Source organism: Cibotium barometz, chromosome 15 (assembly GCF_041138505.1).
Source record: "Cibotium barometz isolate CiBa-2024 chromosome 15, ASM4113850v1, whole genome shotgun sequence".
NCBI classification, from domain to species: Eukaryota; Viridiplantae; Streptophyta; class Polypodiopsida; order Cyatheales; family Cibotiaceae; genus Cibotium; species Cibotium barometz.
In genome coordinates this window covers 59,489,211-59,514,377 of record NC_141060.1, presented here as the reverse complement: position 1 = coordinate 59,514,377, position 25,167 = coordinate 59,489,211, and the positions used below count along the sequence as shown (strand labels likewise).

General features: G+C 40.3%; 2 protein-coding genes across 2 annotated transcripts; both read left to right on the top strand.

The window, feature by feature from the left end:
* Window positions 1-7,064: 7,064 nt before the first annotated feature.
* On the top strand, window positions 7,065-9,477 carry LOC147631496 (uncharacterized). The gene is made up of 2 exons (XM_086809198.1): window positions 7,065-8,200; window positions 9,462-9,477. Exons 1-2 carry the CDS (start codon window positions 7,065-7,067, stop codon window positions 9,475-9,477), a joined length of 1,152 nt encoding a protein of 383 aa, XP_086665324.1.
* Window positions 9,478-10,904: 1,427 nt separating this feature from the next.
* On the top strand, window positions 10,905-12,117 carry LOC147631495 (uncharacterized). Its single transcript, XM_086809110.1, has 2 exons — window positions 10,905-11,074; window positions 11,159-12,117. Exon 2 carries the CDS (start codon window positions 11,213-11,215, stop codon window positions 12,071-12,073), a length of 861 nt encoding a protein of 286 aa, XP_086665236.1. The 5' UTR covers window positions 10,905-11,074; window positions 11,159-11,212; the 3' UTR covers window positions 12,074-12,117.
* The last annotated feature ends 13,050 nt before the right edge of the window (window positions 12,118-25,167 follow it).

Genomic DNA, 25,167 nt, shown 5'->3' with positions numbered 1-25,167 from the left:
TTGAAGGTATACAGAAAGTATGTGAAGCATGTTAATTTGGAAAACAAACAAAGCATGTATTTCCACAGGATAGAAATATGAGCAAGAATGTACTAGATGTTGTGCATTCAGAAGTATGGGGTCAAAGTGAAGGCTAAAAATAGACAGGAAAGCATGTGAAGTGCCTAAGGTCAGATGGAGGGGGAGAATACTTCTCCAATGAGCTCTTTGATTTCTTTGCAAAAGAATGGCATTCAGAGACAATTTACATGTAGATACACTTTTTGCACAGCAAAATGGAGTTGCTGAGAGAAAAAACAAGCACATTGTAGAGATAGCACGAGCATTGATGGCAGAGAAGAATATGCCACATAGCTATTGGGCTAAGGCTATGTCTACAATAGTTTATATCATGAACATGACTCCTACTCCAGCCATACATGATGTAATGCTAGAGGAGAAGTTTACTAGCAAGAAACCTAATTTGTCTCACTTGAAAGTTTTTGGATGTATTGCATATGTGCATGTGCCAGATGAGTTGTGTACTAAGCTAGATCCAAAGGTAGAAAAATGTGTGTTTATTGGGTATTCCCTTAAGCAAAAGGAAAATAGATGCTATAATCCTACTACACGTGAATTGACGGCGGTAAGCAGTGATGTTGTATTTGATAAGATGAGTAGCTGGTATGCTGCTAAAAAAGATGTTGTTGGGGTTGATGTACGTGGAAACGTGGTTGCATTGAATGCAAGTCAACAATCACAGTCATTGAGTGGACTAGGAGAGTCCTTATCATGGAGTGGCAAGCTGTGTCATAATACCCCTGAAAATGTAGTTCATACATCACATAAATATCCTCTTGAGCCACAAATCCCTAATAATATGCTGATTAGATGGCTGGAACAAACTCTAAGGAAAGCAAGAGGGGATGGTGAAAGAATCAATGAAGCAAGAGATGGAATTTGTAAGAGAATGTGATTGGCATGTATCTAAATCATACGAACATATCCATATTCAATAATTATTTTTCTCGACGTACAATTGAAATAACGCTCTCTTTAAAAGTTTTTTTTTGTATATGTAATGTAGTATCAAAAATATGGAGCACTATGGTCGCATGGACGTCATTTTTATGTGGAACAAATAGATTAAAAAAGAACAAGTTTTGACTATTGAGTAATGGCTAACTTTGAACAAGAGAGTCGAGTTGGTGCTGGTGATGCAAATTCTATTCTCTCCAATCTTAATTATTATTATAGAACCATACAAGACATAATTGGAGTTGGGTTTAAATAATTTGACATGTCCATTCTTGATATGCAATGGTTTAAAGTGGTCATCACCAATGGTCCAACCACAACCGTGAGAAGAGACAATTGACTGTGGATTTATTGTAGTTGACTCCACTAAGTTACAGATAGATCTTCGAGATACATATGTACTACCACAACCATGGGAGCTGGTAATATTTTCTCTAAAGCTTACATGTTATCACTTTATCTTTTGTAACATGTACTTAGCGAGAGAATAACACTTAGTGAAAGAATAACACGTGGTTTTTCAACCATTCCCTTCAAATTTGAAATGGTGGTACGTAATCCAAGTTGCTCCTCGTAGCAAACAAAATTTTAAAGATAGAGACTTAGAGGAGAAAACTATTACTACATAATCTCCAAGGGAAGAAGTAGATCATATTACCTTGAATTATTAGATCATGAAACCCAAGATTTATAGATTATTAGAGATCAAACTATGATCATAATAAAGAAATTGATGACATCCAAAATCATGATGCTAAACACCATGATGACAATTGATGAAACTTCCATCAAATTGATGAAACTTCCATCAAGAGATCCTTTCGTGGATGCCAATGAATTACCTTTTAATTATATGCTGGCAAGATGTAGGGGATATAGAGATAGCACATTAGAAATTGATCTCTTAGAAGCAATGGATCTTGTGGAAGATGAACAATCATGAAGTTTATGAAAATCAAGTTAGTGATTTTTTCTCAAAAAATAGATACAAAAATATTTTTACCGTCGCTTTTATCAATACGCACATATCGCCATTTATTTCGACACTTTTATCGATGCACATATCGACACAAATATCGATGCACATATCGACACAAATATCAATGCACATATCGACACAAATATCGATGTTTATATTGACAACAGGAGCTACGAACAAAAAAAATATAGAGAAAATATATATCTTTCTTGGAAAAAAACCATCAATAAAGGGATTAGTGCTTGTAGTGTGGATTGATGCTTCACTGGAACCCAAGAGTCCCTTAGATTAATGGAGGTTTACAAGACTTTAAGAGTTACTTGGATGTTTCTTGAAGCTTGAAGCTTCATATGCATATATGTGAAGAGAAACTAGGGCTTTTTTGTAAGAAAGACAGAGTGGGGATCGGCAAAATCTCTAAAAAGACTAGTGTTTAAATGTTTCTCTTGGAAGTCCCTTTCCTCTTGGATGTTTCTTGAAGCTTCATATGCATATATGTGAAGAGAAACTAGGGCTTTTTTGTAAGAAAGACAGAGTGGGGATCGGCAAAATCTCTAAAAAGACTAGTGTTTAAATGTTTCTCTTGGAAGTCCCTTTCCTCTTGTTCTTTAATCCCTTGAAAGGCCTTCTTCTTTTCTCTACTTTTCATTGAAAGGAATCCATCGCATCAAGACATGTGTTTTTTGTTCCTTTTGGTCAAGTGTCTTATTCTTGACTGTCATCCCTCACAAAGAAAGCATTGTGAAACTATTCTATCAATTGAGAGGGTGATGAAAAAAAGGCAGAGAAATGAGAAGTAACTATTTAAAGCTCATCATATGTACTCACACAAAGTAGATACATGTGTAATAGTCCCTAGAACTAGAAAGGTGAAGTTGGTATGGGTGTGGGTATGTGAAACTTGCCTCCCCCTTTGTTGAAGCTTAATACTGTTTTTTGCACTGTTACCATGCTTCTCCCAAGAGCCAAAAACTGTGAATTTACTCATAATTCATTAGTTTTTGACCTTCCCTCTTCTAAAGATTGGTGGCCACTCTTGTTTCAAACAAGAGTAGATCCCTCAAACCATCAAACTGCTCTCATGAAGAAACAATTTTGTTGCAGGAAAGGACACAAAGGTGGGTTAAAACCCTACTTTACATAGGTATTACGACACTAATGGGGGCATGATGGCATGATGACCCCTGGATCGAAGCCATTTTTAGCAATTTTTAGGGTTTAAATAGGGTCAATTGTGGTTATTTTAGGTGCATTTTCATGGTATTTGAAAGCATATGTGTGTGGAATGTCATGGTATTTGCATGCATCATGATTGTCGATGTTGTCCATTGGTGTAAGCACATTGCATGGGAATGGTGACGATTAATATTATTTTGTAGGCAGAGGAGGTTGTATGTAAATGGGATAGAGAGAAGAGAGAGATTGAGGGGAGAGAACGAGGGTTAGTATAGTTATGTGGGTACAAATTTGTAGACCTTAATGTGGGTATAAATGAAAAAATTCAAAAATAAAAAATTGAAGGGGTGGGTAGTTTTAGCACCCGTTGGCACCCTCTTGAGAGAATAGAAGAGAGAGAAAAAAACGTTTTTCTTCTTTCTGGCTGGCGTGAAGAACACGAGGAGGAGGAGGAGGAGGAGGAGGAGGAGGTAAAGAAAGAAGAGAAAGAAGGAAGAGAAAGAGAAAGAAAGAAGAGAAAGAAAAAGAGAGTTCACGAGAATAATGAGTAGAGAGAAGAAAGAAAGAAAGAGTTTTGAAGTGTGAAAGAGAGAGAGTGAAGAGTGGAGTGAAGTGAAGATTAGCCAAATGTTGAATGCAGTGATGCTGATTTCAGATTGACTGAAACGTGAAAGTGTTGAAAATATCGGTTCTTTTTCATTAAACTATTGGAAACAACTTACACAAAACTATTTTGACATTAAATTTCTTTATTCAATTTAGAATGGTGAAGTTGTGTCTTGATGATCTGTTGGGTTGTAGTAGTTTGTTCTTTTCTATTTGTGTGTCTGTGTGGGTGTGTGTAAATAAAACATTGTAAATTATTTCATACAAAAAGATGTCTTTTCAGTGTATGTTTCTAGGATTTAGGCTGTGTGTGGTTGTTATTTAGGACGCATTCACTGTTTTAGTGGGTATTTAGTGCATTGGACTAGAGAGTAGGAAGGCAAGTCATTTTTGGTGCGTTCGCCAGGAGATCACTAGCTAGTTAGTAGCTACGGGATATCTCGGCGCATATATTTTGCGTGTGAGAACCAGGGTTTAGGAGTTCCAAAAAAAAAAAAGAAAAAAAAAACGGCACGACTCCTAGGATCAGAAGGACTTAGGGGTGGCCGCGAGGAGTCAAATGAGAGAGGGGCATTGGTAAACACATGTGATTTTTTGGAGAGTTTTGCTAACTGGGTTCCGTACGAAGAAGAACGACAAGAGTGGGAGGACATATTCATTCAAGAATATTACCCACGGTTTCCCAGTGATGTGATACGTAAGATCAAGGCCACATACTGCAAGGATTATCTTAGATCCATAGAGCCCTTTGGTTTGTTCCATGCACCAATCTGGTGGAAGTGGTTTATCAAGGCAATTTTAAGATCCATCAAGCTAGATAATCCAGAGAATCACGAAGAACCTCAGGAAGTAAGAAGTGCATGAGTGAGTCTACTCAGGGTCGAACAATTGACCCAAGACAAGCAAGGGAAGAAAGGAGAAAAAGGAGGGCTCAACGAGCTGAAATCCGTCTCGCTGCACAATTAGAGTTAGTGAACCTATTGTTGAGAGAGCAAGAACCGAACGTGACACAAGGAAGATCCTTGGATAGCGGTAAATTTCAGGTTAGCGTTCCTTCTAGTCTAAGCGGGGAAGATCTTTCGTGTGATGACCAAACAATAAGGGATTTAGGAGTCAGCAATCGACCTGTACAAGTTGATAGTCCAACAAGAGAAGAAAGAGAGACTATTGCAGGCACTAGCGGTAGTGTGCCTAGAGGACTTAGAAGCTATCCGTGACCTAGGGTAAGACCTAGAGCTTTAAATTTCGGGGACGATCCAACTTTTGAGGTATTACCATTTTTCCAAATGGCTGTTCCAGCACAAAGAGCAACAATCCGGTTAGCCGACTTTGTGCAATTTGCGGGACTATGGGACGAGGATCCTGATGTGCATTTACAAAAGTTTGAGGTGACATGTGTTGCTAATGAGATAATTGATCAAGATCAAAAGCTGCATATCTTTCCGGCAACTTTTAAAGACAAAGCAGCAAGTTGGTATGGCAACTTGGATGCAGCCTCCAAGGCCACGTACCAAAATCTATCAACATCTTTTTTGGCCAAATTTAGAAGGCAAGGTTTTCAAGATAGATTAGCCCAGCAATTAGACTACTTGTTGCAAGGAGTGAACGAGAGCATTGACCATTACATACAACGCATGGAGACCATTGTGAGGAAGATGGGAGTAGCAGCCCCTAATGATGACACACAAAAGTGTCATTTGATTGATGGTCTAAGGGATCCAGAGGCTCAGAAGTATGTTGGGCTTCGTCGGCCTATTGATTTGAACGCGGCCAAACAAGAAGCTAGAAACTGGGAAGAGGTACAGCTAGGACAGCAACGACGGAGGGAATTACTTTATGGCCCTATGGGGACATCACCTATGGTTAGCTCTATGAGACCCCAGGAGGTCTCAACAATTGTCGGTCCCTCACAACCACAAGTGGTTGTTAATACAAATCCAGCATCATACATGCCTCCAAACCCATATATGACTGCACCGGCATACATGCTTCAGACCAGAACACCACCACCACCTTTAGTGAGCGAGGCAAGGGTGGGGGACATTGTGACAAGTGTGTTGGGAAAATTTAAAGAGGACATCTTAAGTGCCGTGCGAGCTCCAGTAAGGGACGTTATGGCTATAGAGCCACAGCTGCCTACTATGCAAGCCAGTGTGCAAACTCCACCCCGATCGAATATATGGTGTGGAAAATGTCATGGCTATGGACACATGGCTACAGAGTGTCCTACTGTATCTCGAGTCGTACTTGATCAACCACGAATCTTGTTTTGTACTTAATGCTTGAAAAACAATCATACAGAGGAAAAATGCTTCATTAAGCAAGCACATGAGAGAAGGCAAGCGCAGGGGATGAACACTAATTTTAATTGCATGGATAAGAATAATATTACTTATGAAATTGGACCTCCACCTCGACCTTTCATGCAAAGAGGAATCCCAGAGCCCTATAAGCAACAATTGCAGCAAGGATTACTCGCACAAGCCCGACCTCCATTTCCACGAGGGCGAGGGCAAGGTGGAATGAGGGGACAAAGGCCAGGGTCACCATATCGGCCATATTTTGGTCGGGGTTATCAAGGATATGGAAGTCCTAATACAATTACCCAAGGAACAGTGATTTGTTGGAACTGCCACCAAGAAGGCCACATTGCTACATATTGCCCGAATGCAAGGGCACACCAAGATTATGTTCCTTTACGCAAGCAATGCAGTGAGGAGGGCCACGAGGAGAAAGATTACCCTAAAAGTAATGCAAAATTAATAGGGGACAAAAGGAAGCAAATTGTAGATGAGGGTCCAAGTACTTCAGCAAATTTAGTGGAAGTAGTCCCTATAGTAGGTGCTAGGAAAGAATCGACAGACAGAAAATCTAGAAAGGTGACATTTTCTCATAATCATCCAATGGTGGGAGTTGTCACTAGATCCCAGGGGAAAGTGCAAAGGACTGCAGAAAGCTTGCCGAAATCAACCCAATTAGAAGGAGGAAAAGTAAGCATGCTTAAGGAGGCATCTTTAGAGGAAGTTGCAGAGAGTCAAGAGCCAGTGAGACGGATGAGCAATCGTCTGATCAACCTCCCATAGCACGCGTAGGAAAAGGCCCTCACTTCCAACCTGGTGTAACACCTTTCCCTGGTAGATTAAAAGAACCACGTGCTAAGAAGGTCGGGATAGGTGCTAAAGTTGATCCAAAACCTCAATTTGATTTATGGGATATATTGGAACGGTGTGAGGTGTCTATTAGTCTACCTACATTAGCGGAGATCTCTCCAATATGTCGAAAGCAGATGTATCAACGACTTGCACGTCGACGTTCGCGGGTGAGAAAAGAAGTGACCCCTAAAGAACCTTTGGAAACAGGAGTGCAAGTAATTGATATGTTTATGGATTCTGAGGCTCCGACTATTACTGTAGAAATTGGACATCATCAGGTCATGGGGGTACAGCTAGATGGAGGAGCTGCGGTGAATCTCATGACTGAATACACAATGGAAGAGTTGGGCCTAAAGGGTTTAGAGCCCACAAATATCATGTTGCGAGTAGCAGATCAACGTCGAGTGAAACCCTTAGGTCTGCTTCAAGGAGTAAAGACTATAATAGCTGGATTGGAGTTTTGTGTTACCTATCTAGTAGTGCGACCGCATTCCTATGGTGCAGCGTTTCCAATCTTAGTAGGACGACCTTGGTTAGTACAAGCTCGATGTGTTCAAAAGTGGCATAAAGGGATAATAACGATAGGTCCACACACGGATAGAGTTCAATTGAGGGTTGTGTCTAAAGAATTCTTGAGGGAGTTCACTAAACCATCTTCTACAACCGAAGAAATGACGGGATATGGAAGTGATACGTCCGTTGGTGAGGAAGTAGTCCAAGAACGCTTTGCATTAAATAAAGATAAGTATGCTCGTTTTCTTCAAAATGGGTATCAAATGCAAATGGTTGATACGGATGAGCCTATAATGCAAAAGAGAGAGTGCTCTAACTTTGCTTTGGATGCCGGTATGGGAGAATATCGAGTGCATTTTTCTTCGGAGAATGACTCTGACAATGACATTACCGATTGGTTGTCATCACCAGCGGAGTGTGTAGTGGATTGCTTCTGCATGGACACAATCAAGCAGAGGAGAGCAGACGATGGGGATAAAGCAGGGCACCAAGAGCTATATGCCCTTGTTGAGAAATTGCAAGAGCAGTTAGAGCTAGAACGAGTTTTTTCTAGTGAGTCGATGGACGCATTATTAAGAAAGGTGAAGCTGCTAGAGGAAGATAAGGGACGAGCTGAGATAAAAATTAGACATTTGCAAGATTTGACCTTGCAACTTGAAGAGTGCCGTCATGAAGAAGAAACTTCTTGGGAAGCCTTACTTCGAGAAAAAGATCGTGAGATTGGTCGTTGTCGACAGGAACTCAAATATAATGCGAGGTATACTCAAAAGTTGCTCAGAGAATGTGAGAGATATAAGCAAAAAGATAACAAGAGTGAGGATGGCTCGTCGTTGCAAAAGATGAGTAGAAGGAAAAATAAGTCATTTTCCAGAGAGTTCTTGAAAGCACAATACAATGAAACAATAGGAGGTGATGGAGGAGAGTTCAATGATTGGACTGATTTCAAGATGATTGAGGTAGTGAGGGATGCTTTTATGGTCCAAATTGAGGAGCCTATCAATGATGAAGAGGAAATAGACCCTTTAATGGTGATACCTTATACCCATGAAAGTCTTGTAAGTGCTCATTCTTCGCACGAGGAGGAGGAGGAGGAGGAGGAGGAGGAGGAAGTGAGAAAAAGAAAGAAAAGAAGAGAAGAGAAAGAAAGAGGAAGAGAAGAGAAAGAAAGAAGAAGAGAAAGAAAGAGGAAGAAGAAGAGAGTTCACGAGAATATGATGTTGTTGCAGATTGACTGAAACGTGGAAGTGTTGGAAATATCGGTTCTTTTTCATTAAATTCTTGGAAACAATTTATACAAAATCATTTTAACATTAAATTTCTTTATTCAGTTTAAAATGGAGAACGCTCACATTTCAATGTGGGGGGGAATGATGACCCCTGGATCGAAGCCATTTTTAGCAATTTTTAGGGTTTAAATAGGGTCAATTGTGGTTATTTTAGGTGCATTTTCATGGTATTTGAAAGCATATGTGTGTGGAATGTCATGGTATTTGCATGCATCATGATTGTCGATGTTGTCCATTGGTGTAAGCACATTGCATGGGAATGGTGACGATTAATATTATTTTGTAGGCAGAGGAGGTTGTATGTAAATGGGATAGAGAGAAGAGAGAGATTGAGGGGAGAGAACGAGGGTTAGTATAGTTATGTGGGTACAAATTTGTAGACCTTAATGTGGGTATAAATGAAAAAATTCAAAAATAAAAAATTGAAGGGGTGGGTAGTTTTAGCACCCGTTGGCACCCTCTTGAGAGAATAGAAGAGAGAAAAAAAAACGTTTTTCTTCTTTCTGGCTGGCGTGAAGAACACGAGGAGGAGGAGGAGGAGGAGGAGGTAAAGAAAGAAGAGAAAGAAGGAAGAGAAAGAGAAAGAAAGAAGAGAAAGAAAAAGAGAGTTCACGAGAATAATGAGTAGAGAGAAGAAAGAAAGAAAGAGTTTTGAAGTGTGAAAGAGAGAGAGTGAAGAGTGGAGTGAAGTGAAGATTAGCCAAATGTTGAATGCAGTGATGCTGATTTCAGATTGACTGAAACGTGAAAGTGTTGAAAATATCGGTTCTTTTTCATTAAACTATTGGAAACAACTTACACAAAACTATTTTGACATTAAATTTCTTTATTCAATTTAGAATGGTGAAGTTGTGTCTTGATGATCTGTTGGGTTGTAGTAGTTTGTTCTTTTCTATTTGTGTGTCTGTGTGGGTGTGTGTAAATAAAACATTGTAAATTATTTCATACAAAAAGATGTCTTTTCAGTGTATGTTTCTAGGATTTAGGCTGTGTGTGGTTGTTATTTAGGATGCATTCACTTTTTTAGTGGGTATTTAGTGCGTTGGACTAGAGAGTAGGAAGGCAAGTCATGGCACTATATATGGCATGCCATCCCACATTGATATGGTGGCTCCTCATACATAAATAGCCCCAAAAAATGTTAGCTTCACCCAGCACTATCAACATCTTTGAAAATGAGAGTTATGTTGAGAAAAGTGGTGCCAAAGCCTAGCTCATTAGATCAGAGGCCATGCATGGGATGGGATTATAGGTGATTGCTTCATAGTTATAAGTAAGAGCTTTGTCCCTCGTAGGGTCAATACATGATAGGACATGTTATCTAATTGTTATACATTACATGGCAGTTTCATCCTATGCTACCTAACTATTTTATGTAGTGTTCGAAGACAATGTTGGTATGCAGTACTACACAGTTATAAAATAGCATCGAACAAAGCTCTCACACCAAGCATGCCCCCCACCCTCGGCCCCCAAAAAAAAAACGCATACACACCCCCCCCCCATTGATGACTGATGGATGGGCAGAGCATACACACATCATAATAAAAAATAGGAAATTAATGAAACAAAGCTGAGAGACATATAGGCTCATTAGAGGCAGATACACCGATATCACTTGGGATTTCAAGGCCATCAAGTGTGAAATCTTGAGCTCTTGCATTTCTTGTCTCCTTAACTTTCTATAGCTCCATGAATTCCTACGTGAAGTATGCTAAACTAAGTTCCTATGCGATCTGGAGAGTAGTATTCTCTTTAGATTCTTAGAGACTACCTGTTGATCTATGGAGCTAACACTATTTGAATCTTGCAAGATGGTTGGTGTTGCCCTGCCCTCACCAATCCATGAAGGACCTAGTCTACTACTACTAAAGCTACCTTGGGCCACTCATTAGGTTTGAGAGCTAGGTTCTCTCTCTTGGATTTTCACTATTCACTCCGTGTGTATTTGTGCAGAGAGAGAGAGAGAGAGAGAGAGAGAGAGAGAGAGGGGGGGGGAGGCATGTATTGGAAATCTACACTAGGTTTGCATGGGCAAAGTATGTACTAGTTAGTATGGGGCATTGGGACAGTATGGCTGTGGCGGCAGGGAGGCCTGATTGTATGACTTTGCATTTAAGGACGTCGAGACACTTTCTCGTCTGTAATTCGTTCATCATCACCCTCCCTCACGGCCTTATCTTCCCTCCAGGCTCCATGGCATCTTCTCCATCGTAGACCCCATGTTCCCAGCCCTGCTTTTCCTGTGACAAACCCATTTCAATTCTGGCCAGCTCTCAGATTTATCTCTGCGATTAGTGTCCAAAATTAGAGCTCAGCCACTTGATTAGGTTGCCGCAATCGTAGTAAGTACCATGATTTTGCTGGTTTATGAATGATGTTTTTGATGCAATTGCATGTGGAAACCTAATGGCTGCATGTTTAAGCAGGAGGTTGAACACAATCACTAGTGTCTGGATCATAGTTTAATACAGTGATTTAGCATGGCTATAATGGCTGTTCTGGCGAGAACGCTTAGCCTGCAGCGAGCCAATGCGAGGGCGAAGACTTTCCGAAGGACGGACGGCAGCGCAACTTCGCCGGAGCAGAATTTCGTCAACTCCTGTCGCGTCTCGCAAAGCATCGATGCCCTCTACGTCCTTTCGTGCCTCAGAGATGGGCTGTCTCCGGCAGAAGCGTTTGTCTCCGACGAAGATTCCGTCTGCTGCAGCAGCAGCAAAAAGCATGCATTTTCTTCGCTCAGCGACAGGATGGAGAGGGGGTCAGACATGTGGGATCGTGATTTCTCTTCCATGTCTAGCTACGGCAGCGACTGTGCAGAGATTTCCGGGAAAGAAACAGTAACCTGCAGCATCAAATGTAGCAACGCAGACAAATTAGATGCTCTTGCAGAGAATTTCTGCCTTGTGTTCAACGCAGTGCCATCGTCTCCATCTCCTCCTTCTTCCGATTGCTGCTTTCCAAGCAGGAAAAGCAACCATAATGAAGATGATTTGCGTGGATTAATATCAAGAGAAAGCAATCAAAGTGATGCTAATTTGCATGCAATCTCAAGAAACATCAAGGGAAAGGGAGATGATATGCATTGTTGCAGGCAAGATGATGATGATGAAATCTACAATGTGCTAAGAGAGAGCATTGCTGTTGAGAAACAGTCTTGCAACCCTTACCAAGATTTCCGAGAAAGCATGTTGCAAATGATCATGGCAAAGGATTCGAAGAAATCCATGGACATGGAGGACCTTCTGTATTGCTACCTGCGGCTCAATTCCATGGAGGTTCATCAGTTCATCAAGCAAGCATTTTCTGACATTTGGAGTGAATTATTAATGCAAATTTGTTAATTTATCTTGCAAATGTGCCACCTTAATAAATCATGCTAATGCATTCCAAGTTATGATTCTGAACCTTATGATTCTGTGTATATGGTAGCTGGATTGATTAAAGCCAACACCATTAGAAATTTAGAACTTATGATTTTATGTATATGGCAAATTACAAACATAATCATTATTGCTGAGGAGCCGACAATTAGGTTATGGCAATGCTTGCGTTTACAGGGGGGATGATGGGGATGATGAGCATGTTTTCTAGCATCAAAATTGAAATTTATACTAATTTGCTTGGATTTTATGTATAGACGAATCACAAACATAATCATGTAATGCTCAGGAGCCACCAATCAGTTCAATGCTTGCCTACTTTTCTCTCTCTCTCTCTCTCTGTGGATGAGAATTTTTTTCCCCTACCCGAAATTGAAATTCTATAATATTTGAATTTGTTTTGCAACCCCTTAAAATTCAAAATCACCTCTAGAATCTAGTCCCTCTAGAGTCTAGAGATAGTAACTGATCACCTGGGGTCCTATGTTATTTCCTCGAGCTGGCCAATCTCTCTCTCTCTCTCTCTCTCTCTCTCTCTCACACACACACACACACACACACACACAGGCTGATGAGCAAAAACGAGTGGGCAGCAGCACTCTCTCTATTAATAAATGCATCTAAAAAGTATGTGCTTTGTCTTTTCTTCTCTGTCCACCATTGCCATTGCCCAACTCATGGGCCATGGCCCTTCAACCCCTAGCATTGGGCCATGCACGCAAAGTAAAATCACCTTACTGAAAGAATCCATTGTTTTTCCCCTACCTTAAACCTTGATATATATCAAAGGCCTAACTTTGTCCCATGTGAAGCATAGTGTGATTTTAAGGGGCTGCCTTTTCCCCACCCATCAAAAGCTAAGCTATGAGACTAAACGTTGGGCCATTCCTTGGTTGGAAAGGGCTCACTCCATCTTTGAGCTAAAGTGCCCATCATAAAACCTCTAAGTACTTAAATTCCCCATGTCAATATGTGCATAACACCTCTCCAAAGTGTCTCATATACTTAAAGTACTCCGTTTCTAAATCACGTCCTTGTGCATAATAATTGTATAATTTGAAATGCCGAAGACTTTAAAAATGCGCCATCCCTTGAGTTTGAAGGGGTGACCCCAAAATTAATTCTTATAGTATACTAATTTAAAGGTTACTCCAAAATTTTCATAATATCTTTTACAAGGAAAAATTGCTCATATTCACCACTCGTTTATATATATATATATATATATATATATATATATATATATATATATATATATATATATATATATATATATATGAGAATTGGATGCATATCCTTGCTACCTTGGACATACTTTCGAGGCGCACAGGAACCCGGTTCGCGAGCTGATGGGCAAGAGATTACAGCTCTCTACATGCTCAGCATAGCATACTTGCTCGAAGTCGCCAACCATGAGCCTAAAAAGGCTAATAATGAGGAGCTGCAATGGGAAAAACACTTGCATAGAACTTGCAAACCCAATGGGTTTCTCGGACTAGAGACCTATGTCTTCCCTGTGACTAAGACACACACTAGCTCAAATATGTAGGGGGTCAGTTGAAGTACATGAGTACTTCAGCCAAGTTTGAGGCCTCCCTCTTGGTCCACACGACCACCCCCAAACTATAGAAACATGTTGATCCCCAACCTGAAACCCAAAAGCTTTTCCGCTCCGCGTGCAAGGCACAAAATAAGAAGTTAGCACTCGCACAGAAAAAACCTAAACCGTGAATCCGATGAAGGCGCTCTTGTGCTCATCAAAAAGCCGACATTGAGCTCTTCAAATTTGGTTCGACCGTCAAAACAACTCGAAAAGCACTAAAAATCGTAAAAAAAAACATCGTGAAACGAAAACAACTTCGAACCGTATTCGGGCTACTTGTTGAGGGTCTAAAAACAACAAAATCACGAATAACTCAGGGAGACAAAGTTGTAGTACTGCAAAAATACTACGACTCTCTCATACAAAGTTTTTCCAAATTCCTTTGTGGGAACACCCTCAAAAACATGCTGCGAAACAGGGAAAAAAATTTTCCCAAAAAATCATCTTGAGACAGTGATGGAAAATAGGTTTTAGGACCTCCTCTTCCATCTGGGAAGTTACTAGCATGCACTTTTTACAGAAAAATATTCCTAAGGTCATTCACGTGCGTGTAGCATCTAAGCTAATTAGGGCAAACGGACACTCGTTTGACCCAACGAAGAGTACGCCAGGCTTCCTGAGGCGGTAACGGGCTGTGAGAAAATATAAAAAGAAAAAAAAACAGTGTGCTTGCTCATAAGAAGCAATTAGGCAATCAGACATGGCAACGATAGGAGGGACTACGTGGGCCGACACCCTCACTGAACCCAATGGTTGATATCTTCAAGCCATTGAGATCTATGTCCCAAATGCACCTCCCAATACCATTGGCCATGCCTACAACAAGCGTGTCATTGGGTTTTACACCCCTGTTACTTCAATCCCACCGGGCTTTGGTCCTTTACCTAACATTCCTACCAATCTTATAGGTACCAATCCTTTCCACCCCCTGGATGCCCACACCTTGGGCATATTGACTAGTCTAGGAAGGGGGGTAGCCCAAGAACTGAGTGAGTCCCTACCCAACAAAGCACTCACATACGGCCTCAATGACTCATACAAGAATACGGCTGTACAGATCTCCAAAGTCATAGGTAAATACGATGAAACAAGAGATCCTGTTCAATTCATACAAATGTTTGAACAGAGATGTGAAGCCTTTGGAAATCCAAACTACCACCGAGGTACACGCGTTGAACCTATGCTTAGAGGGAAAAGCTAGTCGATGGTTCATCACATTGATGCCGGCGATCAAGACAAACTTCAGAACCTTGAAGTCAACATTTATCCATGACTTTTCAAGACAAGGTGATCGGTGGAGTGTAGCGAAAGAACTCTATTCAATTGAGCGTAAACCAAACAAAACCATTAGAGACTTTATCCTTTGGATAAAACTCTTGGACTCACGATGTGAGTCATGGGAGAAACTAAACGATTCTCAATTGAAGAGGTGTTTCATGATGGGCTTAAAGAATAACAGCTTACACAACTTGATCATTGTATCCAACCCGAAAATATTCGATCAATGTTGTAAAGAAGCAGTACGTTTAGATGACAACATGCTGGAAGATGATCATGCTACGAGATGTTCCTCAACTAAACCAAGTGAAGCAATGGCAAAAGAAAGATCGATCTCGGAATTGTCATTCCCTGAATTCTATGCAGCCTTACTTAAAAGCTTCTAATCGACATCTCTAAGAGAGAATGAAATCCTTCAAAGCCAAACATCCTTAATGCCTCTACAAGTGAGGAGTGATATACCTTGTGTTAAGTGCAATCACTACAACCATCCCAATCTCCATTGTGCATACGAGACACCTGTTTTTCTATACTGCATATATTGTAAATCCTTTGGTTATGATACTATAAAGTGTTCCAATTCATCAACAATTGACTCAAAACCTCCATTTTCCTTAAGTGTTTTTACTATCGTGGACCTCACAAAGTGGTAGACTACATAGTTTGGAATACTTCCATGCCCATAGTCACTGACACTTTGCAACCCATGTGTGAACGATGTGGCATTGATCACATGTTCCAAGATTGCCCCAAGACGAGTTGCTTCAATGCAAATTGTCTAACAAAATACAACTCTTAACTTCTTAAGTGTACAAAACAGGCAATTGTTCACGGTACCCTTGAATGTGCTTACACGCTTATAAGCCAAGGCACAAGAAACGGTAAAAAAGAATGCAAAAGACAATACCTCAAAATATGTAGAAGAACATGCTTTAAAGCAGAAACTAAGAGATAAAAAAATCTTCTAAACCTAAGAAAAACAAGGGACAACAAACTCGAAACAACAAGGTTAAAATAGAGGACAAGGAAAAGGAGCCTGTGGAGGAGGACATAAACCCAAAAGAGCCAAAAGGAAGCTACACATGATGCAGAATCATCCACCTCAAAAGCCACCACAAAACCCATATGTGGCACAGGATACAAAAGCCCAAAAAGAGATTTCGATCGCATTGCATGGGCAAACATAATGAAAAACTGGCGATCCAAAGAAAGTCAAAAAATGAAACAAGTTCTAGTACGTCACTAAGTGAGGATGAAATAAGTTCTGACTCTTCACTCAATGCACCTCATAGACCAATCAAGAAACTAGAACCCATCTAACCCCAATTCGAAAATCATGATCATATGACATATGCAGAACGTAAAAAATCAAGCTTAGGAGAGCATGCTTAGCATGGTTGAGTGTCTTACACGATCACCGGTTGTGATTGAACCTCATAATGATAATCCTAAAAAAGAAACCAAAATACAAATCCAAGAGGAGTACCGCTTCCCCTTTCAAGAGGAAGATATACTCTCTACAGAAGAGTCATTAGAGACAGGTTGCACGAATTATGCAGTTGAGAAAGCACGTGAGGAATTTGATGAATCCCTTATGAAATTAAAGCACTCTCTCAAAACCTCATTGGGAGAAATGCTCCAGAATAACATCAAAACTTGCACCTTTAAGGGCTCAACATGAGTTATACCAAGACATAAAGAGCTCCATAGAATAGGACTATGAGGATTCACAAGTTTCCAAATAGACCTCATTTAGAATTGTCAAAGGACCAAGTGTGCTAGTGTACACATTAGGTACTCTTGAAAAAGTTAAGAACCAAAAAGAGAACGAAACTAAATGGGAATATGAAACCAAAACAGGATCTGAAGCTAAAACAAAAACTGAAACGTCCATAGTTCCTCTTGAAAATTCTATCATGATATGGTTGGATTCCCCTACAAGCAATAATGTTAAGTGCGCAAACACGCGTTGATTAGCCCTCGAGCTAGTCATAACATCATGACAATAGACACTTAGGTGTCATTGGGACAACCTAAACTCATCCCTACAGATAATTATCTTGCAAGGAGAGCCAATGGACAAAACATTGAAGTTCCTGGTTACTTTAGCTATGCTACTCAAATAGTCGATGGAGATGTGGAATTTACATTCCATATTTCCCTAGATTCCCTTGAGTATGATGTCATCCTTGGTGGAATTTGGATACATGACTCATTGTATTCAATTGATGAATCCATGCAAATAGTTACCTTGAACACTCCTACAGGCATTGTACAATTGCTACTATGGGAGAATGAGACCTTGGAGGAGCTGGAACTTCCAACATATCTTATTGAAAAGATCCCTAGGATTCTAGTTGGATTGGAACTTTCCAATAAAATCACCACATCTCAAGCGCAACTTTATCCACCAACACGAGAACACAATCTCATGACCCTAGCGTTATGGGATTTGTTAGGTCAACCAACACTCATGGCTCATCCTGAAAGAATTCCCTTTACTACACAAGACTTGAACATGCCATGTTTGGGGTACTTTGAACATACAATATATATTGAAACTAGCCCCCTTACTTGCAAGTTTTTGGTGGTTAAGTATGTGTTGGAATCATATTTGATCTTGGGGCATAAATGGACTATTGTTGCCCAAGCACCACTGTGCTTTGCTAGTGATAGAGTCATCATCATGATGGTCAACAACAAAAAGTTGACAATACCATACTACAAGAAAGAGGATCCAACTTTAATGGATTTCTATGATGCTGAACGTAAAAGGTTACAAGCCTCTTCCACAGAAGCCCCTCTACACAATGACCTACCATCTGCGTTAACAACCGACTCCGATAAAGCATCTAATCCTTCAACCCAATCCTCACCAACGAAGTTCGATGCCAAAACCTTGCAATTAACAGCTATTTATGAAGAAGTTTCCCTCGCACAACCATTTATCTCTAGCAAGGAACTCAAAGGAAAATCCCCGGAGCCTATGCCTCTTTCATCGACAAACCTCACCAAAGGAGACAACTGCATGCTCGAAAGCCTCATCATCGATAGCCACTCCACAAGAGACTCTAGCCTCATCATTGTTCGTCAATAATGCACATGAGTCTCAAACCTGTGGCCTCAGTGCCAACCAATGTGAAGGAGGTCCCAAAACCTTTCACTTCCACCAAAAAGAAAACTCCACCAAGACAACCAAAATCAAGGTATCTTAATGGTATCAAAATGTGGGTGGAGAAACAGCTACTTGTTGCTCAAGTCTACTATAAAGGTGCCAATCAAATTTGGGTACCTCGACAGTCAAAGCCTCTTCCTCAACGCAACACTCAGAGGCCAAGGAAAGGTAAAAGTACTCGACAACACCGTCCACAAAAGCATATGCAAGTTCCTCAAAGAACTCCACCAAGTCAACGAGTGAGGGTACCCAAAAGATTATTGTAAGCACAAGGATACTACCAAGAAAATTCCAACACTTGGATTTCCAAGCATATCACAAAGTCTCCTAAGCTTGCATAAAGAAGGAAGCCTCAACACCAAAAGCATCAACCACCAACTTATAATGTTCATCAAAGATGGGTGCATGTGCACGTGCTTCAAAAACAACAAGGCTACTATGATGGTCATCCAATCATATGGTTGCCAAAATCAAACAACATGAAAAAAGCCTCGTTATCGACTTTAAACCCAACAGCTTCACCTAAAGTTTGATAAGAATGGAGGCCCAAGCAACACCAAGCAAGTCACTCAAAAACTCTCATGCATGCAACACCTACATAAGAGCTTGTGTGTTCAAACAACCCTAATGGTAACGAACCAACAGTCTTACCTACCGTCGAGATAACATTTAAGCCAAAAATTCAAGAATCAATTCCCATATGTGCAAAATGGAGACTTATGAGCGCATCAAAGACAAACTCACAATGTTCTTTTCACCCCTCTCGATGTGAAGCGCAAGTGTAGAAGCTACGCAATAGACATAAGAATCTATTCTCTCAAAAAAGGAGAGTAGCCACAAGAACCTGTTGCTCACAAGGTGGTAACAAAAATAATAATAATATTTTTATTATTATTAATAAAACAAGGGAATCACGCATATGAAAACTCCCAAGGATCTTCAATAGCCATTATATCTTGTTAAGCTTATAGCTTACTATTCTTTTGGCTATGTTAATGTAGCAGCTGCTCCATGAGTACATATCCATACTCATGCACTGGAGGACATTTGCACCAAAACCTCACCATCGATAATTTCCAAGTACATCTCTGGTGGATGGGGGGCCATGGTGGGCGAAAGCCTGGTCAATGGTATAATGGCATCGCTTGGAAATTTCTTTCAAATCGCACACCTCTCCAAATGATGCTACCATCTTCACAAATCAATGATCTCCAATCCTTAGTGAAGATATCTATATTAGCCTCGCAAGTCGACTTAATTCTTTCAATCCTCACCAACCAACAACTACTTCAATACAAAGCAGTTCAATAAGAGTCTATTTGATGTTCAATACAAAGCAGTTCAAGATTTGAGTCTATTTGACTCAAATCTTGTACTTAATGTATATCTGCTTTATAAGGGAACTTAAATATACATAAAAACATAAAAAACACATGGGAAGAAGCATGCAGGAATAGGTCCTACTCAACAACATTTGACAAGAATCCTACCACACAAAGGGACATCATGGAAGGCCAATTTCTTCAAATGATGAATGTCACTTCAATGAATCAAATGAGAAACTAAAAATCACCATCTCATTCTGATGATTATGTCTACGTTCCTCCGGATCCTCCCCTCTCTTCTCTCGCATTATTAACATCTCTTAGCATCCCTACTAACACAAATCACATGTAACCTTGCTTGTGATTGCCAAAAACAAAGTGAGCTTTTTTTTTTTTAAAAAGAGCTCACAATAATAAAAATACAATCACTCTCGCAAAAAAACCCCACCCGCCCACCCCATTAGGAATTCCTAATAAACCACTAACCTTTTCATTCACTAATTAACCTTTCTCATTCCTTCCAGAGAGGGACAAATACTATTGAACGTCACTCAACATCAAAGCCATCGCGACGACAAACCTTGTCCATTCTCCCCACACAAAGGTCTTCAACACGTGAACGGGGACACAATCACCATCAAGAAAGGGGGGATGTTAAGCTATTCCTAGGGTTAACAAGAGCTACCACCATTATCTTACATCAAGGAGTCAAGGTCAATACATCAAAGGGTTATACATTCAAGATATGAAGCAATGGTGTCCAAAGCTACAATTTGGATGGACGCCCGTAATGGTGTGACGGAGTATTTATGGTAATTCCCGCTTCAAGAACATGTGGTAGCATGTGATGTACTTCATGGATATATTATGAGAGTAGTCATTGTAATAGCATTAGGCCTCTTATGAGCCTAAAAAGCCCAACCGGCCATAGTTTAAGTGAGTGTGAACACTTATGGCGATGTATATAAGTGAATATCTCTCACCTCACAATAATTAAATGTTGAAGAAAGTAGCACAAAGAGTCGAAGAAAGGAGAAATGAGAAGATGGAGTAAGGAGGAAAGCAAAAATAGAAGAAAGCAGGAGTGATAGAGAGCTATGAAGGAGAGTCCCCATGGAAGCAAATACTAATCATGTAAGCACATAGAGAACTATGAAGGAGAGTCCCCATGGAAGCAGATACTAATCACATAAGTAGATAGAGAACTATGAAGGAGTAAGGAGGAAAGCAAAAATAGAAGAAAGCAGGAGTGATAGAGAACTATGAAGGAGAGTCCCCACCATGGAAGCAAATACTATGAAGGAGAGTCCCCATGGAAACAAATACTAATCACGTAAGTGGTTCTCCAATCATTAGCTTTCTAGGTACATCTCAAGATGGGGGGCATGGTGGGTGAAAACTTGGTCCATGGTATGGCCCATCGCGCTCGAATTGCTAAAGATCGAAAGACCACTATAATTAAATGCACTTCTACAAGCATAGCCCAATATCACACCTGCATATTCAATCAGGACCTTGTGGAAATGGTGTGATTTTTATTTTATTTTTACTCTCTATTATGTGTTAATAATATAGAGCTTAGATGCTTAATTTTTGCATGTTATCTAGGTTTTTATGATATTTGACTACATTATCATGTTAGCATTCATACTAGGTAGCTTAATCAACAAAAAACCTTATAAAAAACAAAACAAAACCCTCAAATTTTTATATTTTTCACTAATACACAAGTTTTTTGATTAGTGAAGTCAAGAGAGTGCTAGAAACCTAACAAAAAAGGGAGCTCCTTAGCCAAGATACTTGCAAGAACAAGGTTCAAACAGGATAGAATGGCTAGTTTAGAAGGTCAAAGCTTATCCCTACACATGCAAATATCTGATTTAGGCCTCAAAGCTAGCCTTAAGCAGCCCCACTAAGACCTATGCCACATATTAAGACCTCACACTCCTTAAGGACTTCATACCTACATTAGACTAACACTATACACATCCATAGGGTTTCACCAAACCTATACTAATTCTAATGCCACCAATCTCAAGTCCCTTGCATGATACTAATTTCAGCCCAATAAGTTCTCAAATCCCTTTATCCTTAGTTTATAAACTCTTTCAATGATGAACAGTTTAGGAGGGAAGAAGTCATAAGCCGTGAAAGAGCTACACATAGCTCAAGGGATGCCCTTAAACATGTTACCTGAAAAATATCCAAATATATGAATAAATTTGATGGTTCTATAGACCCGTATGAGTTCATGTAAGTGTTTGAACAATGTTGTGATACATTTGGAGAGTTTGACTACCCATCTAAGGTTCAAGTGTTCACCAAAATGAGCATGCTTCCAATAAGAGAAGAGAAAGGAGACAATGCAAGGGTAGGTTCAGGAACTAGCATTTAGCCAACCCTAATGAGGGTTAACTCCTCGACATGATGTCGCTCACTCCACCACCACTTATGTCACTCAAGTGGAGCTTTCCACAAGCTAGGTGAGGAGAAATGAGAGGAGGAGCTATGGGAGCGCAACTCCTACTCAATACTTTCATGTGTGCAAGAGTGAAGGTGAGAGGGAGAGAGGAAGAAGAAGAAGAAGAAGAAGAGGTGAGCAATGAGAACCTCATCTACATGCACACACACACAATCAAGCAATAAATCATGGATACCACCATATCCCACGAGAGAGAGAGAGAGAGAGAGAAGATGTTTAGGTACCCACCTAAGAGACCTGTGAGAGAGAGAGAGAGAGAGAGAGAGAGAGAGAGAGAGAGAGAAGATGTTTAGGTACACACGTGTAGTTAGGTAGTTACTCGAGGATAAGGTGGGTGGCGACGACTGTTTTTGCGGGGCAGCAAGGGTCTTCATCAAATATTATCTGTGATTTTTTAGGCTTATGGCTGCCTTATTAGAGGCCACCATGAGGGTCGGCCAACATGATGCGGAATAGGAGCTTTTGGGTTTGCTGAAGCTTTGGGTTTTGCCAATGTTGGAGGGAAGAAATTGGATCTTCAGGGAATCCATAGTGTTAACACCCTCATAATAACCCTAGAAAATGAGGATCTTCTTGGGTACCCAATAGTGAGAATCAGTCGGTTAGGTAGTACGGGGGTGAGTTAGTATCTGCTGGGAGTTAGTGGTGTTATTAGAGTTAGCAGTGTTAGTGGGCTCAGCTTGGCGATGTTTGGGTTGTATGGAGCCTGGGAACGGATGAGGCTTATTGAGTGGATGGGGTATCCTGGTGAAGGAGACGCCTCTTTTTGGGTGGCATAGTCCTATGTTGGTTGGTAAGAAGGGTGATTGTGGTTGGTGAAGAGGAGGGATCACCTTATGGAGGTGAGCTAGGTGGCTTCGATTCTTCCTCTGTCATAAGAACGGTAGCTTGTCCTTAGGCTAATTTTAGTGTTGTCATCCTTGAATCACAATCAATCTGGCACCGATCGTATCCCATCCATCCACGTCCCAGAAGGAATTCACCTTTCAAAGAGCACATAGTGTGGTTGATTTTCTATCAATATTTGAACTGGGAAGCTCCCATTGGTGTTATTAACTTATTTTCTGATGAGAATCTATTTTCAATGGAAGTCGTCTCGTCTCCCTTGGATTGGTATGATGAAATGTTTATGTTTTTAACACAAGGAAATTTTTCACCTACCTTATCATGGGATCAATGGAAACGATTGGCCCTAAGAAGCAAGACTTTCATGGGTAATTATATAAAAATGGGCATTGACACAAGTTCTTAGAAGAGGGTTAGAAGATGTGTTACATCACACATGAATAACAAGCTATCTTGGGGTGAAATCCCATCAGGGTATTACATGTGGACATTTATTCGAAGATATCACGAGGAAAAAAGTGTTCCAAGCTAGATTGTGGTGGCCAACAATTCTTAAGATGCATGGTATATGGCTAGGGAGTGTGAGGTATGTCAAATCCTAGGCGCTACAGCCTATAACGCTTAATTGAATGTCTCGTAACCTCGTTTTTCCCTTAAAGCCTTTTCGGAAGTGGGGATTGGATTTTGTAGGTCGCTTTAAACTGGTGGCATACACAATGTTGGTAATAAGTAAATCTTGGTGTCTACTCATTACTGCAGTAAATGGGTGGAAGCTCGTGCATTACGAGATAATTGGGTGGAATCGATGGCTAAGTTCCTGTATGAAATGATTATAACCAATTTTGGGTATCCGATTAAATTGGTTGGAGAGTGATCAAGGAGAACATTTTCTTAATGCAGTAATCCACAGTTTAATAGAGCACCATATGATCATCTATAAGAAATCAACAATGTATTATCCATAGGCAAATATCTAAGCAAAGTCCACTAATAAAATCCTACAAAAATTTTAAAGAAGGTAATTAATGAAAATCAGACAAATTAGGATCAAAATCTCTATTTTGCATTATGGGCCTTATGTACTACAAAGTGGTACGAGGCTTGGCGTAGAGGTAGTGGTACCCATGGAATTCATTATGGGCCTTCTATATTGCTTACAAAGTGGTAATGAAGATTGGCTTAGAGGTAGTGGTACCCATGGAGTTCATTGTGTGTGTTAATCTTTGAGTAGTTGTTTCTGCTCACCTTCCTTTGAAAGAGTTGTTAAGGCATAGATTGAATCAATTAATGGCCTTGGACAAAAATAGGTTTCAAAGTTCCTAAACAATAAAAGTGGTTCAACGAAGTCAAAAACTTTGGGTGGATAGGGATACTAAAATTAATTTTTTTTAAGTAGGTGACTCAGTGTTACTTTCTAGGTCACAAATGGGCCCACACCTTGGGATCAAGGAGAATAGAGGAGTAGAGAAGAGCATCTAATCTCATTGTCCAATATGGCCTTGATGGGGCTGAGATAATGGGAACACTGAAGGAGCCTTAGCAAATCCAAAGTGGAAAGCTGCGATGCAGTCTGAGTATGACAACATCATAAAGAACAACGCCTAGGAGCTAGTTGACCGACCACACCAAATAGAAAGGTAATTGGTACCAAATCAGTTTGGAAAGCTAAGTATAAGGCTGATGGCTCACTTGAAAAATATAAAGCTAGGTTGGTTACACAGGTAGAGGGTTTCGACTTTGATGAAACCATTTCTCCCATAGCTCGTATGACAACTATCAGGGCGGTAGTTGCCTTGGCTACTCACAAAAAGTGGCTAGTCTTTCACATGGATGTCAAATCAGCATTTCTAAATGGCCATCTCAAGGAGGAGGTATATGTAGCTCAACCACCAGGCTTTGAGATGCCCGGATCAGAAAACAAAGTTTGCAGGCTGAAGAAGGCATTGTACGGGTGAAACTGGCCCCAAGGGCACGGTATCACACGATAGACCAATTTTTTAAAAAGATTGGGTTTATAAGAAGTGCTTTTGATGTTAACCTGTATGATCTAAAAAGTCATGGCAAGATTGTTTTGGTTGTCTTGTATGTAGATGACTTAAACATTTCAGGTAACAATGAAGAGATGATCCAGAAGACAATGGATATACTGAGCCATAAGTTTGAGATGACAGACTTGGGTCTTATGCATTTCTATTTGGGGATTAAGACTGGCAGAGTCAGGTAAAATCTTCAATTCATAGCAAAAGTATGCTTGGGAGATTCTCAAAGCATTTGGGATGACAAACTACAAGCCTGCATCTACACCAATGGAAGTGAACATGAAGCTTTCTGCAGAGGATTCTTCAT